Raw genomic sequence first — 17,245 nt, forward strand, 5'->3', positions numbered from 1 at the left:
TACCAAAGCAAGAGGGAACATGCTCCTAGTGAAGAGAAGGAGAGTCAAAAAGCAGGTCCTTCCAGCGGCCAGGTTCAAAAGGCGTCACGCTGGAGCTCCGAGTTCGGCAGCATTCCGAGACCGTTTTGGCGGTTGTGGAGACGGCCCTGGCTGAGGTGGCTGCTGCTGTTGCTGCTGTCCCCTCTGTCCTCGCTGTTGCCGCTGTTGCCGCTGTTCCCGGACCTTGGAGACCTCCGGCGGCTCCCTGTGACAGGCCCTGTGGCCCCGGGGAGCTGCCCGCCGCCTCGTCGGCCAGCCCGGCAGCAATCCTGCCAGCACAGAATAGCTCACTGCGTTTCAGGGTAAAGTGACAATTAATTTCTATTTCCTGGCCTGGGTGCTGCTTCCTTCTTTAAGGAAGCTTCAAGGTTAAAGGTTAAGCTCAGTTATGTCAGGGCCCAAGTCCGTTTCGTGAAGGGGCTCTTGTACGAAAGCTTAAGCTGGGATTGACTCTCTGCTAAGCGGAGGCCAAACGTGTACCTACTGAGAAGCAGGTCCTAAGTGATAACGTTTTCTGAAGAGACTGCTAAACACATCTGAACAGTGCTGCTGCAGAACTCTGAATGGGGGGATAGCAACTGTCTTAACTGATCTGGAATCTTGAGTTTACTTTTCAGTGGACAAGAGGTGTGTCTCTCAAGGCAAACAAAGAGAGGAGTAACACCCGATACTCATGTCAACATAAATTTATGCTCAGAGCGTAGGTGTAGGAACAGCATCGGTATGTATATGGAACATCGGGAGAGGAAGCTCTGTCGGTATTTACAGTTTTTCTACTACCTTGTCAGAGAGACGTTATCTCCACATTAGAAATGGATGTATTTTGAAACGGTGGTGGTGGATCGGATTTCTTCTTTCTAGTGTTAATATTTGCTCTTGAATTGTACTTAATACCTGGTAACACCTCAATCAGTTGTCAAAAATAAACTTAAAAATGTGTAAGGCTTATCTCGTTGGTCAGTATAAAGATCAAGGCTTTTTTCCTTTTTCCTTTTTCCTTTACCTTTTCCTTTCTTCCCCAGTGTTGTTTTTCTTTTCTCCTTCTCACTACAGTCTTAATTTTGTTTCTTGTCCCTTAAGTGTGTTTTCAGTGTGTTGCTGAAACATTTTCTCTTTCAATCTGAAAAAAGGAGCTGTCACTGGTGAAGATCGGAGCTTATCTGAAAATCCCTGAGCCCAGGAGCTGTCACCTTAGTCTTCCAGTCGGACAAGGACGACTTCATTTCTCGTGTAAATGCATTTTTCAGGTTTGCGTATTGTTTTTTCAGGAACGGAAAGTGTGTATAGAATGGATTTAAAATCAATCTTAAATGTAAAATGTCAAGGGAAAAAAGTTCTAGTTACAACCTCTGCACATAATTTGCCAGCTGTGGGACTAGGAGTTTTCTTATTTACTGTGTTTTGTTTAACGTGTCTGAAGTTTAATGGATAGCAATCAAGGCGTGCTAGAAATCTGAAAGCACTTTATGCTTTGTTCTCTCAGTCATTTTGGTATAACAAACTAGCTTATGTTTTAAACGCTCCATTAGGTTAGTGGTTTCCCTATAGGTAACAAGTTCCTGTGTGCTACAGTAAGACAGTAACAAAACATGAAGTATAGAAGTTCATCCTGTCACGGATGCTTCTGCCTACGGACACACAATTATGCTTATTTAAAGCGGTATCACCTTGAAACCTAATCAGCATTTTAAAAAGGACTTTGTAGCAGTTATTGGCTTTTGTCCTGGAGGGCTGAGGTTTGTTTTGTTTTGTTTTACATTCAGCATTTCCGTTTCTAGCTTACATTGCCCTGTTGTTTTGCATGAGGAAAACGTGCAACTTTACAAAGCAGAACGGAAAGAGCTGCTTTTTAGTCTAACGTTTCAGTTTTTTGTAGGAGTTTTAAATGTGGTAGGAGTAAAACACCAGAAGTACTGCTGCCAAAGTTATATTCAAACTCGTATTTCGTGGAGAAGCAGAAGAAGCCCAGGGAGAAATAAATTTGCAAACGTGCTCTTCATGCTCTCCTTTCCCAAGATTTCTCTGAGATATAGCCCATCCTCTGTGGGTTTTGAGGTGTATGGTTCCCAGGAGTGAGAAGGAGGGCCAAACATCTCTCTTCTTGGATCTCAACATGCCAGGGCTTTAGTGTACTGCCACTTACGGCTCCGCTTTTTCACCTGGAAAAAGCGACCACATGATGTAGACTGAGGAGCCCTCACAAATTAACTTGCTATCACAAAGTGACGCCCAGAAAAGGTGTATTTAAAAGCTAGGCTCATTATAGAATAACAACAACCCCCTCATGATTGGTGCAGTAGACAGTGAGGTAGAGGGCGATCCCTGGAAAGACAGAAGAAAAGGAGCAGTGAGTTCTGGGTACCTTTGTGCACACGAAACAGAAAAACGCAGGCAGTGAAGTAATAGTGTTCCATTACTAACGCCAGCAATAGATAATTGCAACAATTATCTATTAGATCATAGGTAATAATTAACAGATAATTGTGCAACTCTGGAAATCAATAAATAACTGATTCCCCTCAGAGAATGTCTTCTACATTTTTATATTAAAAAGACTCCAGAGTTGTAATGGATTAAAATCCTACGGAAGTGAAAGAAATGGCATCAGCCACTAGTTCTGCAGAAGCTAAAAGTAATGCCGATAGAGTTTAGATGGAAATTTTCACTTTGTGTGTTTAGTTTGGGGATTCTTTTTAAATCATTCATACCAGCGATTTAGTTCTTAAGGCTGTTTCTTTGAGATTAAGTGACAGGACTTCTGCTATTCTTTTCTTCTTGGAATGCTTCTTGATATTCTTACGTCAACCAGAACTTCTGTCTCTGTCGCAGATGTCAACAATGACCGTAGTTAAGAAGCCCAAATCTTCAAAGTCTAAAAAGCCCTCTTCAAGGTGGTCTGGCAAATCCAAGAAACCAAGTACTAAAATACTGATGTCACGCACCGCAAACTGGGGCCAGATACCGCCTGCAGAAGGTTCAAGCCAAGTCTCTGTGGCCCAAGGACGTGGAGGTGCTATTTACTGTAGATCATCTGAAAAATCTAAGGCTTTTGCCCCAAGAGATCTAAGTAAGTGTGAGCTTTATCCTGACTCCATTTTCTTCAAAGCAAAAGTAGAAAATGCAGTTCTTACTTGTTGCACTGATAGAGAAGGGGACTAGTGTGAACAAAGACTTCAAAAGCGAATCCCCTAAGGCAACTGAAGTGACTGATGTTACAGAAATTAATTTTGATATATTTACAGTCAACAGAGAAATATGGGGAGCTTTTTGTAATGCACAGATTCATCCCTGTCTTTTCCGTTTTGCAAAGAAAAGTGTTTGATTGTTGCTATTCACAGCTTCCATTTTTCACACGTTTTTTGAATGATAACATTGCTCAGGAAAAGATCTGGTATCTGTAGGGGTACCGTCATTCCTAGTTACTAGTTTTTACCTTTTTTCCGTATAATTTCAAGTCTAAGCTTGTGGTTTAAGTTATAATAAGGAAAAAAACAGTAGTTGAGTTAATCAGGTTAAAGATTATAGATGGAGAGGAACTTGGCATTAGGTACTACAAACAGAATGGCAGTTAGCCTTGCCTTAGAAAAATTAAAATGGTTGACGAAAGCTGTTTTTTTTTTTTTTTTTTTTCCCCAAAACATTGTGTTGACCAGCCAATTTGAATTTGGCGGTATTAAAGCTGTCTGCAATAATTTTCTTCTGGCTTGGATTGTAGCTAGCTCCTCTAGGTGCTCCTGCAGAATAGTATTTTTTTAAATACCTTGCTTAGAAACAAACAAACAAAATCTCTTTTTAAATTTAACTTTCTTGCAGTCGTTAATGATGGAATTGCTCCACCACAGAGCATTCTTTTTCCACCTGAGAAGATTTGTATGGATTGGCGAGAAACACAAAGTGTTGGAGTTGGCCTGTACAATCTTGGCAACACATGTTTTCTTAATGCTACTCTACAGTGTTTGACCTACACACCCCCACTTGCCAATTACATGCTTTCTCTCGAGCACGGCCAGTCATGTGAGTACTTTCTAAGAGTATTTCAAATCTGTTGGACAGCTCTGAAGGTGAAAGAACAGCAGTGATTCTGAGACAAGCTTATTTGCCTGATTTTACCTGTAGAAGCTGGCTTTGAGCACTGTATTAGCAGTGGGCTCCGAATAGCATACGGAGTGCAATTAATGCACTGTTTGTTTAATGAATGAATTTATTTATTTATTTATTTATGTATTTATTAAAGGATCATTTATTGCTTCGTGGGAATAATGAAGTGCATTGGACAGTAATGCATTTAGTAGTAATTTTAGAGAGTAATACATTTTTCAGCCTGTGGAGTTCACATTCCTGTCAGCCTTTACAAATGTGACTTTGCAGTAGTCTTTTAGATTTCTCATCACAAAATGCATTTGAATACAGGCTTAGTGGATATTTTTATTCTGTAAAGTTGTGTGAAATGAAATGTTACAAGACTGTTGGGACATTGGCATCTTGGGAGAATAGAATGTAGCAAGGAGAGTGGATATCGTATCTATAGTTTAAATTTTACTTAGATGTTTGTTTGTAGTTATGGATATTTTGCTGGACTGGGATGCTTTCTTCTTTCACTCTTCAGGTCGTGAACAAGATTTTTGCATGATGTGCACAATGGAGACTCACATTAACCAGGCCCTGCGTTGCACTGTTGATGCCATCGAGCCTACGCATGTTATCAGTAATCTCAGTCGTAAGTGGCTTCAGATGTGTTTCTTTTCGATAGCTTGTAATCTTCAAATACTTATTTGATGTGTATAAGTGGTTTTAACACTAGAAAGAAGAGAGATTTTAGAAATACAAGAATGATTTCATTTTTAAATGAGGTGAATACTATCATCTTCTTCTTTAGGAATAGGACAACATTTCCGTTTTGGCAGTCAAGAAGATGCACACGAGTTCTTGCGCTATACTGTTGATGCTATGCAGGAAGCGTGCTTGAATGGAAGCACCGAGTAAGCATAAACAAGTTCACTTTCATACATTCTCTAGCACCTTCTAGTCCTTTATTTACTATCAAAAATGATCTCTAGCACCTTTTAGTGCCTTATTTACTATCAGCAACGAAAGTCTACATCATCCTTAGTTTTCATAAAACTCTTCGAAGAGTTAACTCTGCGCCTTAAATCTTCTGAGGTCTGATTATAATTTATTTCCAGATTGGACAGATCTTCTCAAGCTACCACCATCATTCATCAAATATTTGGAGGATTTCTAAGATCGAGAGGTACTTTAAAAAATATTCCTGTCCTTAGAACTGATCTGTGTCTTTTGTCGGTAGTAAAGCAGTCTGTAGTTTGTCTAAAGTAGTATCTGGCAACAACTTGAATTTGGACAGTTAGTCTCCTTCACATAAGGTTAAGCATTTATATTTTGCTTCCAGTGAAGTGCTTGAATTGCAAAGCAGTTTCGGATACGTATGAGGCATTTCTTGATATCACTTTGGATATAAAGGTAAGATGTTTTCTAAATATAATTCATGATGTTTAAGTACATGCCTAACTTTCTAAATTAAACTTGTTTACCTTAAAAAACCAAACCACATATAATGTTAAAACGTAAGAGCTTGGTGGTGCTAAGGAAGTGGATTGGACTTTGTCCTTCTGTGGAACCCATGTAAATAGTCTCCACATTTGCATTGGGTTTAAGGGGAAAGAATTCTCTTTCTGCAAAAATTATAATGCTGTCATACTTCTCTGTTGTTCTACCCCAATGTACATCTAATTGTTAGACTGATGAATTTGTCCCCAGTATTGATGACAAAGCACACTATAGGTGCTGTCTAGGCTACTGGAAAAGTATTTGTTCCGAAGTCAAATGACTTCCAGGTGAGGTCAATGCTGAGCATGCTCTTTCTGCCTCCTTCTTCACAGTGCTCATAGTAGATCGCTGGAGTATGTTAGTAAGATTCTCTTACAAACTACTAGTACGTCTCTGGAATTTTGAATTTACGGTGACTTTACGCTCTTCTTTCTCGCTCCTCTAGGCGGTTTCATCTGTTACCAGAGCTCTGGAACTCTTTGTGAAACCTGAAGAGCTGGGTGGAGAGAATTGCTATAAATGTAGCGAGTAAGATTTTGACGAATTAGGTCTTAATCCTAGATGTCAGTTTTATATGTTGCATGACTCTGTTGGACTACCTCTAAACTTTGGATCTACTTACGAGTTTTGTGGAAGTTTATAAAACACTTGGATTTTTGTTTCTTTGGAGGGGGGAAGTCTTGTTCAGAGGCATTCCCTATGGGTTTGCAATTCTCTGGCTCGTATTTTGCCATCAGAATTCAAAAAGAGATACTTTTGTTCTTTCTATTTATTAGCTCTCGACAGTACTTTTCTTGATGTAAACTGCCCAGTTTCCGTTGTTCTCTGGGCTAGTGGCTAATTTTCACTGCTTACACTGTAGGTCCTACCTTGGAGCGGGCAATGTATCAAACTGAACTATTGTGTTTCAAAGGATGGCAGACAGTTTCAGTGTCTTTCCAGACAAGCTCAGTACATGAAGACTTCCTACTGTTAAATGTCTCCCTCCTGTAGAATGACCATGTGCTTCTGTTGTATTTTTGATGTTGATAGACGACCTATGTTGGAGATTATTTGCAATTTCTAGTCCTGGGGACCAAGGCTCTCTCGTTCCACTTTCATTATTTGTATTTCCCTTGAAAGCTGAAAGAATGTATCCAGGATTGGAGTTCAAATAGCCACTTTTGTAGACCAAGAAATGGTACCTTGCCATCCAACCTGGTAATACCCTTTCGTGAGAGATTCCTGTTCCTGCTATGCCCGGGGTTTTGGGAGAATTTACCTTCTTCACTGTATTAACAAACCTGACACGCAGTGCATGGGTTTATGAAAAGAAAAAAGACCAACCTATTATGCAAGTAAATGTCATTCAAATAGCATAGGCATGCGTGAGACATTAAAACGAGTTTGTTTTGGGGGCGAAAAAAGAAGATGCCTTCAAACACTTATCTCTGCTTGTTTTTAAGGTGTAATAAGATGGTTCCTGCATCCAAGAGATTTACCATACACCGTTCTTCCAAGGTTCTCACAATATCACTGAAAAGATTTGCAGATTTCACAGGTGGAAAGATCAACAAGGTATATTTACCACTGTAATGCAACTATATCATTGTGTAATGGGACATCCCCCAAAGCTGAAAGTTGTTTATATTTTCAGACAGTAATTGTAGACTAACGACTATGGCTTATTCTTTCTCTTAATATCAATAAAGTTCCCGCTTGACAAGAAGCATATGCTTTCCTCTGAGAAGGCTGATTCATCAGGAAACAGTTCTCTGCAACTTCTAGTCTTAAACATTGTTTATGGGAAGACTTATTTGTAGTGAATCAAGAAATATCTTCTAGAAATATATTCTAGAAATAAATTCTAGTCTGTGTTTTTTGGAAGTGTTTTTCTCTGGCTAGTCCACGAAGTACTCTGGGATAATTTTCTATCTTCTTGGTCTCTCTTTAGGTGGTGAAATATCCGGAGTATTTGGACCTGAGAGCCTACATGTCACAGTCAATGGGAGAACCACTGCTCTATGCCTTATACGCGGTGCTGGTACATCACGGTGTCAGCTGTCACTCAGGACACTATATATGCTATGTAAAGGTAGAAGTCAACAGCATTTCTAACAGGGTAAAGGTTGTGCTGGCAAACCAGTGAAAGCGTGACTAGCAGCTACTGTTTCTAGGGAAAAAGATTTCATTATATTTTTATTTGACACGTGTGTATTTTGTTCCTATCCGTGATTTCATTTGGAACACGTGCAATTCACCTAAAGAAATGGTTGTCTTTATTTGCAGGCTGGTAATGGACTTTGGTATCAGATGAATGATGCTAAAGTAGTCCGTACTGACATTAAGAGAGTTCTTGGTCAGCAAGCTTACATACTTTTTTATATCAGGTAATAACAAATCTTAACATGTGTTCAGAAGAGATTTACTTTCCTGTTATTGATATTTTTCTGTTTTGCAAGTGTTTTTCTTGCTATCCCAGGGAAAGATTATTATTTGTCTAATTCAGTTCTGTCTAACCTGAAATTCTCTGTGTCATTTATTATCTTTTGTTGCTTGGCCTGAAACTGCAGCACTTGTGTAAATTGCTATCTATGTGTTACCTGTAGCTGGCTAATTTAGAGAAGGAGAAAAATGAAGGTCATCTGTCATGTAAGAATGAATTATTGTTCTGAAAGTGATAGTCAGTAGGAAGACTGTTCTCTCCTTTTCAGTTTGTAGTCTTGGCGAAGCCTTCTGTAGAGAAGGCTTCCATATCGTATGAACTGTTCCTCTAAAATTATAGGATGGGATTTAATCCAAGAGTAGGCTGAAAGAAAAACTAAACTCCGATCACTGCTCTTTTCTGAAGGCGCTATGATTTGACACTTGGAGAACGTGCGTTTTACTTGCCAGCACCATCTTATCCCTGTTCATTCCCTCCTGGTCAGCAGGGGGCTAATAGTAAGCAGGCTGGATTTATGGGACCACGACTTCTTCCTCATATGATTAAGGTAATTCAGGGAAGTGGGAGGGCAGGTAACGGCACCAAACTGCTAGTGGGTTTGGGGTTTGGTGTGGGGTTTTTTGTTTGGTTTTCAGCATCTTAGTTTTGTTTTCCTTCCCATGCTGCAGCTTTCTTCACAGCCTTCATGCTACAGCCAGAGTCATTCAAACAGTGGTTACTGCTAAATTGTGCAGCCATGCGACTCCATTACTTAATACCTCCAAGACAGCTTTCTAAAGCACAGAGAGCTACGCTCTTTGACAATTTAAGCAGAGTGTACTAATCCTCGAATCATTTAAAAGAGGACTTGTTTTTCCTATCGTCGTCACTTTAGCTAAGACAGGGAAAACTAATTGTCTTATTCCTGAGCACCAGAACAATTACTTCAGGCTTTTCAGGGTATGTTTAAAGGGGAAAATAAATATATTTGGGAATAGCAGCAGGTAATGTTAAGTTGTTTGGCTGGTTTTCAAAGATGATGTTAATTTGATTCCAATCGGCTGTAAACCAAAAGCAGGAATTGAATACGCTTATTGGACTTGCATTTATCTTTAAAGGGCAGTGTGTTTTTCTTTGTAGGTGTTAAGACCATTTGTAGAAATACTCAGTAGGAGAGTTTTGTGTTTCAAAATGTTAAATGCAGTGTTTGCGTTAATCCATCTTGCCATTTCTTCTTTTTAAATACAGAATTCAAGCCGTTTAAATGGAAATGGATCCATAAAAGAGGACGCAAAGACCACTGGTGTCACCCTAAAAAGGCCATCTTCAGCACCACCGATGGCCTGTGTTCAAAACCAGACAATTACCAGGCCTTCAATTACTGATCCGTCAAGAAAACAGAAGATCACCACCAGTATTCACAATAAATTGCCTGCTCGTCGGACTGTGTCACAGCCTGACTGTCTTAGCAGTGCTGCGGAGGACGAAGATCTCTACCAGGCTGTTCCTTCATCCACAATTACAAATTTGGTAATGCAAATGAAGCAAATGCAAACAAGCAAAAAAGTTTCTGATGAGATTTTTGTGGAGCCAACAGTGAATGAAAATCCTAAACTCAGCTCTGATAACACAGTCCCTTACGGTGCAGAATCTTCAGGAAAATCTGAGGAGGAGTCAAAGGGCTTATTTAAAAGGAATTGCAATGCAATGTCCTCTAATGGAATTTTGGTTGGAAAGGTAGTCCGTACATTGCAGCATTCCGGTTCTTCCTGTCAGAATGCTGACGAAGGAAGATCCCAGCATGAGCTGCCAAAAACCGATTCACTAAATGGTGCTATTAGGTTAGTTAATGAATCGAAAGAAAACGGACTGAAACTTGATGATTCCACTTGCCGAGTTGAACCTGTTAAACCTTCTGAGATGTTCTTTTCTAAAACAAATGGATTGCTTGAAACATAGATTTGCTCCATCGAGAATTTCTCACCTATGATGTATTCGGGAGTGTTTATTGTGTTCCTAATTCAGGTGAAATACTGAGAAAACACAGCACAAATGTGATTGTAAGACTTTGTGGTATTATCCCATTAGAATTTGCAGACCTGAGCTTACATTAGAACTTGTAAACTTAAGCTCAGCTGAGATAAAAATTCCTAAGTTTCATAAAGTAGATTTTGGGAGGTGAGTTGGGGTTATCTTTGAAGTGTAGATAATGCATACAACTCAAAACGGTCTTGCTTACCATTTAATGGAGAAATTCTGACAAGACTAGTCCTCAGTACTACTACAAATAGTATTTTTTTGTCTGCTGACTTGTGCGTTTTGATTGCAGATGCCTGGAGCTATGCCTTCAGTCAATCGAGAAATCATCACGGAGTCCCTCACAGCCAGCCAGCTGAACAGCTTGTCAGAGGAAACGAGGTAAAATGAGCACAGTCTGATTAAGACAAGACCTTATGGAAGTTCGTTACGGTTTTATCTGTCTACTAATAGTATTTAATGGAAGGATTTAAATTAGTACAATTCCATACTGTATGTCCAGCGTTACGAACAGAACTAATGATCAGCACTGAGCATATCACTCTGATGCAGGTTGGTGCCTCAAGGAGAACTTGTGTTCCTTCATAGAATGTTTTTCCATTTTTCTCCACTGTCTGGAGAAACACTGGCTGTTCCCCGCTCGCCCCTATGCCTTTTTTCTCAGAGCAGCAGGTGGAAGGAGACAGATGCATTTGCTTTTTTAGTGCAATGGCTTCAGAAGCAAGAGGGGAGAAAGCACTTTCTCAGGGAGCTGGAGAAGGTGTCCTAATCACAGGAGAGGTTTCTAAATGGCATATCTCTGCGAGTGTTCCTGTAGTCTGGAGGTTTTTGTTTGTTTGTTTGCCTTTGGAAGGTTTTACTGTTAATCTTCACGTCCTTCAGCAGAAGTGAGAAATGTGATTTTATTTTGTGCAGTGTCGCGGACCCTCCCAAATCTACTGGGAAGGATGAATACCTCGCACAGTACCAATGTGGTGACGGTGGAGACAAGGAGAAACCAAGAAGATCAAAAGAACGTGACCTCATTTCAAAAGAAAACGTTTTGTACGGCAAAGAGTCTTCTGAGCCTGGTGAGAAATTGCGGCAAACTTCCTCTCTCGAGTGTGACACTGAATGTAGCTCTAAAAAGCTTTCCTCCTCAGCTATTGCAGAGAGATGCCAAGGTAGAAAGGACAAGACTAAAAACACTGAGAAAGAGCATTACCAAAGCAAGAGGGAACATGCTCCTAGTGAAGAGAAGGAGAGTCAAAAAGCAGGTCCTTCCAGCAAGAGGAGGTGTTCTCAGAGCGTGGAAGTTGTTCATCAAAAGCGTCACAAGCAGGAGCACTGGGAGGGAAGCAGGTGCAGATCTTTCCCTGGTGAAAGAAACAGCCCTGAGAATGGCAGAAGAGCAGTCAAATATTCAAAGTACAGATCTGGCAGCGGAGGAAGATCAGAACAAGGTAGCAATAGATATTACCGATCCAAAGGGGAAAGAAGTTGGAGCAGAGAAAGATACTATCGAGATGAAGCACGGAGGTGGGAAAGTTGTAGCTATTCCAATGATTACTATTCACCTCATGCGACAGGAGACAGTAGAGAGAGAAAGTTCTCTCACGGCGATGCAGCCTTTGACAAATGGACTGCAACTTACTACGGCAGGTCACATAAGCATTATCATTACAAAAGTGGATGGCCTCACGGTTCCCTCTTGAGAGATGAAGATGGACGTCGCTTTAGCACACCCCGAGCAGACTTGCATCGTTGCTCGGTATCTCAGCAACATTCTGGAAGACATTCTCGTGAAAGACATGCGCTTCCACCTGTGTCAGCTCATTTGGAGAACTGTCGCCAGAAAAATGAAACAGAAGGAAACAGAAAAAGAAAATCTACCCGTGCAGAAGGTAGTGAAAGTGAAATAGAAAGACAGAAAGATAGAAAAGGAGCTTTTAGGTGGTGAAAAAAATGCAAAAATATCACAAGTTCTAGAAGAAAAAGAAGTCTAAGGATAAACATGGAGAGAAGGATTCCAAGTAAGCAAGGATTCCAGCATACTCCGCATTTTTTATCCTAATTCTTTTCTGGGTGCTTCTCATGTATTCCTTCTTTTTTTTTTTTCTCCTTTTTTTTTTCTTCTCTTTTTTTCTTCTTTTTTTTTTTTTTTTTTTTTTTTTTTTTTTTCTGGTAGTTTCTAAGTTACTTAGATAGCATCAGCTGGCTGGGGATCATGTTGTTAGGTTGATCAGTGAAGATAGGAAAGCTATTGCTGAATTGTTTCAGAGCACTAGCTTTGGACCACATAGTTGGAAACACATCCGTACACCATTCTGGATTAGGTTAAAAGTTTTTTTCTGCTTGCACGTATTCCAGAGCTAGCCATTGTTAATGATCTGTGTACAAACCAGGACCTATGGTCCTCCAATCTGAGGGCTTAAGTTTGCTACATCTAAAGTAAGTTGCGTGTGCACAAAGCACCACAAAATAGCTGACATGCTGCAAATCATCACCTGTGGTAAAATAAATAAAGTTTCATATAGGCAACAAGTGCCACATCTTTTTTTCTCTTTTAAACTTGCATGTTTCTTTCAGACTTCACGATTTGTGTTTCTGTGTGCTCCACTTTGACAATGCCAATCCCAAGCGTAAAACAAGAAGAAAAAGGAGAAGAAAAAGAAGAAAAAAGAGAAACAGCAGGAAAGTGAAAGGCTCCTTGGAACACTTAGATCCTCGTTTCCAGAAGATAACGCGGGAGAAGAAGGAAGAATCCCATCCTCCAGATGGCTCTTCATGTGAGCAATGCAGAAGTGAGAGCAGTAAACAACCTTACAAGGAAGGGAAGCCTTCCAGTGCAGGCGAAAGCAAGAAATACACCTCCGTCTCATCCAACGAGTGTATTAAAGGTAAGCGGCCGCAGTGTGTTTGAGGAATTCCTTTTCTATTAATGTAGAGATTATTTCCAACAGTCTTGAAGTGCTTGGTGACTTAACAGTCTGCTGGATATTAAAAAAAAAAGCTGATGGACTTTTTCTTTCCGTTTTTAAATGACCACTAGGAAAGAATGCCTGAAATAAAGAGGTGAAAGGCAAATAGTTTTCATTTGGTGTGATGATTAAGTGGCAAACAAGAGGAAGAGTTGCAAGATCCCTTCTTAAATTCAGTCCAGCCAAGTAGGAAAAGTAAACGTGGACAGCTGTACCTTGGCAAAGAAGATAGTAGGGGACAAGGAGGTTTAGCAGTCAAGATGGAAGGTGATGCCATGAGGCTTACAGGCTAGTAATGTTCTAGTGAAATCCAGCCTTCCTAAAGAAACCTGCCTGACTACTTCACGTGAATAACAGACTCTGTTCAGCTATTTCCTAACATAGAAACGGTGCTGACTGCTTCTTCAGAGTAACATAAGTTAGTGATACTACTGAAATAGTTGTGGTTCAGACATAGATCTGATTTCTCCTAAGCACGCTGAATTCACAGCTGTTGATCCTCCAGCAGAGGCTTTGCAATTGAACACCTGGAGAATAGGTAAATTTCCCGCTGTTGTTCTCCTCTCCTCTTGTTTAGTTTTGTTTTGTTTTCCTAGTAGAATAGGCTTAAGACTCTGAAGAAACAGGCTGCTTTTTTTCATTTCCAACACTGGCTGTTCCTCCTGAGCCCCGCCTTCTATTTTTGCAGTCACAGGATACGTGAATGTAAATTCTTGGGAGAGAGGTAGAAAACTCTGTTTCAACTGGTGTTTTTTTCGGCTATGTGGGGAGACCAAATAGGGTGGTTTTGAATCTTCTGGCTCTTATTCAGAGCAGCAGCATGTGGAGGGAGACAGATGCGTGTGCTTTTTTAGTGCAATGGCTTCAGAAGCAAGAGGGGAAAAAACACTTTCTCTGGGAGCTGGAGAAGGTGTCCTTATCGCAGGAGAGGTTTCTAAATGGCATATCTTTGCGAGTGTTCCTGTAGTCTGGAGGTTTTTGTTTGTTTGTTTGCCTTTGGAAGGTTTTACTGTTAATCTTCACGTCCTTCAGCAGAAGTGAGAAATGTGATTTTATTTTGTGCAGTGTCGCGGACCCTCCGAAATCTACTGGGAAGGATGAATACCTCGCACAGTACCAATGTGATGACGGTGGAGACAAGGAGAAACCAAGAAGATCAAAAGAACGTGACCTTATTTCTAATGAAAATGTTTTGTACGGCAAAGAGACTTCTGAGCCTGGTGAGAAATTGCGGCAAACTTCCTCTCTCAAGTGTGACACTGAATGTAGCTCTAAAAAGCTTTCCTCCTCAGCTATTGCAGAGAGATGCCAAGGTAGAAAGGACAAGACTAAAAACACTGAGAAAGAGCATTACCAAAGCACGAGGGAACATCACGGAACATTTTCCGTGATTTTCTTCCTGAGCAGAAGTGTGCAGTACTCCTTTTCCATTAATGTAGAGATTATTTCAAACAGTCTTGAAGTGCTTGATGACTTACCAGTCTGCAGATGTATTATCAAACCAAAAAAAAAAACCCGACTTGGTAGACTATTTTTTTCCCACTTTTGAATGACTACTAGGAAGAAGGTTGTTCCGGCATCAAGAAAGTCATGTGGAATGTAACAAAATTTACTGAACCAGTAAATAAAAACTATATTTTTCTATTAGTTCCATTGTTTCAACTCTTCTGACGCTTATGGATGGCACAGATAACAGAGGGGAGATCGTGGTAATTGGAGCTACCAACAGACTGGATTCTATAGATCCTGCTTTACGAAGACCAGGACGCTTTGGCAGAGAGTTCCTCTTCAACTTGCCAAATAAAGAGGTGAGAACTTAAATTCAACGTTAGTTCTACCATGGCAAAGTCCAACTTTATAGGAAAAAAAAATAATTGACAACTTGAACAAAAGAGTGATATGTGGAGACACTGCGTTGTTCCATGGAGGGCAAATCTGGTACTGGATATATATGGTCAGGATGATACCACCAAGTAGTTAGTTCTATAATCAAACCTTTCATTCCCAAAGTTGTACCTGTTTGCTTAATTATTTAGTCCACTTGGGCGTTTTCATCATGAAGTTGTGTTTGTGGTCTCAATCCTTCACTTCTGAATGAATAGGGGACGTGTTTGCATTTGATTGTGCCCCGGATCGGTGGTAGTAGTTTGAGTCATAATTATTTTCTTCTTTATAGTAATTGTAGCAATTTGAAGCATTGTGCCAGAAGTGCTTTCTGTGCATTTACTGACTGAAAAGCAAATGTGATGAAGTAATGAGACTGTCACAATGAAAGCTTGCTAAGTTTTAGAGAAGTTTTTTGGACAACAAAGAAATGTTTCTGGATAAATTTTTCATTACAGTATTTTCCTCTGGGTCATTAGGTCCCGTAGTTTGGAAACTTGTTATTGAAGCTATAAATGCCTTTTCTTTCATTGTAGGTTCCTAGAAAAAGTTCAGTATAACAAATAAGAAATATTCAATTTCCTGGTTGAAAATGCAGAGTGTATATTAAATAACTGTAAAATACTTGAAAGTTGAGCAAGTAAGAAAAGCGTATTAATAGATGAGGGGTTTTGAGGAAGGACTGGGTTTTTTTTGTTTGTTTGTTTGTTTGTTTGCTTTTTGGTTTGTTTGTTTCTTGTTGGTATTTTTAAGGAAAACTTGGGGCAAGCTAAAACGCAATGATTTTGCTTCCAGGCTAGAAAAGAAATTTTCAAGATTCATACTCGTGACTGGACCCCTAAGCCACCGGACATGTTGCTTGATGAACTAGCTGAGAAATGCATTGGTAAGACTGAAACCAAAATGGATTCTTGCTTGTGAGCAAGTTGTAAAGAACCTTAGCTTGTACCAGGCAGTACCCAAGCTCTTGTGCCTTGCTGCACAACTAGTCAACGAGGCAGCTGGCACGCCTTCATAGCAATCAGAGTTAGATGCTTTCATCTATTTACTCTTTGTTGTCGTTCTTTTTGTTGTCTGAGAACGTTAAATGGTTCTGGGGCATCTTCCTCAAGAGTATAGTTTTTGATGAGGAGTCTGCTTCAGCTGCATAAGCGCAGGATATCAGGCAGTGAGCAACATGAAACTTCCCTGCAGAGCGGTAGCACTTTGAATTCCCTGTTAACCTGTTTGGTTTTGGCATTACAAATTCTTTAAATGTTGCATGTTGTAAACCTGGGCCTTGACTGATGTAATGTTTGATTTTTGTTTGTTAGGATACTGTGGTGCAGATATCAAATCTTTATGTACTGAAGCTGCGCTGTGCTCTCTACGTCGATGCTATCCTCAGATTTATGCAAGTAGGGAGAGGTTGCTACTATTAAAATAAAAGCAAAAAAAAAGCATTATATAAAAAAAAAAAAAAGCATTATATTATGCAAGTAGGGAGAGGTTGCTTCTATTAAAATAAAAGCAAAGGACTTTTTCATGGCTCTGAAGAAGGTTGTTCCGGCATCAAACAGGATCGTGGCTTCACCCAGACAAGCACTATCACCCATTTTCAAGCCACTTTTTAAAAGATCAGGAGCGAATATTTTACAAGTTGTGCAGAAGATCTTCCCGCATGCACAGCTCGCACTAAAGGAGGACCGACAGCAAGGTATAACCACAGCATCCACTTCTTTATAATTCTGCTAAAGCAAAAACTTGTGGTTTGTGCAATCAACTTAAACCTTTCAGACATAATGATGGTAGAATTTTATTATTTGCATGTGCATGTCTTTCTTTTGGGCATGTCTGGAAGATAACGCATAGGTTTTATTCTGGATTCGAAACTGAAATGCCAAATGGAAGCCCTGAATGACTCAATACACAGTAAAGGACGATGCGTTCTCTACTGAAGCATCCTGCTTCTGACGGCAGCTAAGATAATTAGCATTTGTAGAGGTTGACTTGAGGTTTAAAGTATAAGGCACCTATTTTTCTTTAAAAAATCAAAACTCAGATATTTGGAGGGGAAGCATTTCTAGGTCAATGTTTCTAATTCCTTTCTGAAGAATGTCGGGACCAGGATACAAGTATAACTGGTCTAAGCTAAATATTGTTTTAGCTATCATTGTTTTTAACCAGTCTCCTAATTTAAATGTTTGTGGATCGTACTATACATGTGCACGTGAGATCAATTAGCACTGATATTTACTAGATGAATGGAATTCTGTGGCCATCACATCCTTAATCCCCGTGCTTTCATTGTGGGAACCTCCTCCAGAAAGAAATGGTTTTGTTTTTTTTTTTGGTTTTTTTTTTGTTTTTTTTTTTG

The 17,245-nt window shown here is 39.9% G+C and overlaps 1 protein-coding gene and 1 long non-coding RNA gene across 2 annotated transcripts; both read left to right on the forward strand.

Annotated features, from left to right (window-relative positions):
• Positions 1–948: 948 nt before the first annotated feature.
• Positions 949–10,430, forward strand: LOC139999246 (ubiquitin carboxyl-terminal hydrolase 42-like). The gene is made up of 14 exons (XM_072026639.1): positions 949–1,269; positions 2,869–3,106; positions 3,853–4,053; positions 4,646–4,756; positions 4,916–5,018; positions 5,223–5,290; positions 5,447–5,517; positions 6,050–6,132; positions 7,050–7,161; positions 7,538–7,678; positions 7,873–7,973; positions 8,435–8,576; positions 9,257–9,538; positions 10,338–10,430. The coding sequence occupies exons 2-14, from the start codon at positions 2,869–2,871 to the stop codon at positions 10,428–10,430; spliced, it is 1,746 nt and encodes a 581-aa protein (XP_071882740.1). The 5' UTR covers positions 949–1,269.
• A 715-nt stretch (positions 10,431–11,145) lies between these two features.
• LOC139999212 (uncharacterized) lies at positions 11,146–14,187 on the forward strand. Its single transcript, XR_011804464.1, has 3 exons — positions 11,146–12,057; positions 12,614–12,924; positions 14,071–14,187. It is a non-coding gene; the product is annotated as an uncharacterized lncRNA (long non-coding RNA).
• Positions 14,188–17,245: the final 3,058 nt, after the last annotated feature.

Source organism: Anas platyrhynchos, chromosome 21 (assembly GCF_047663525.1).
Source record: "Anas platyrhynchos isolate ZD024472 breed Pekin duck chromosome 21, IASCAAS_PekinDuck_T2T, whole genome shotgun sequence".
NCBI lineage: Eukaryota > Metazoa > Chordata > Aves > Anseriformes > Anatidae > Anas > Anas platyrhynchos.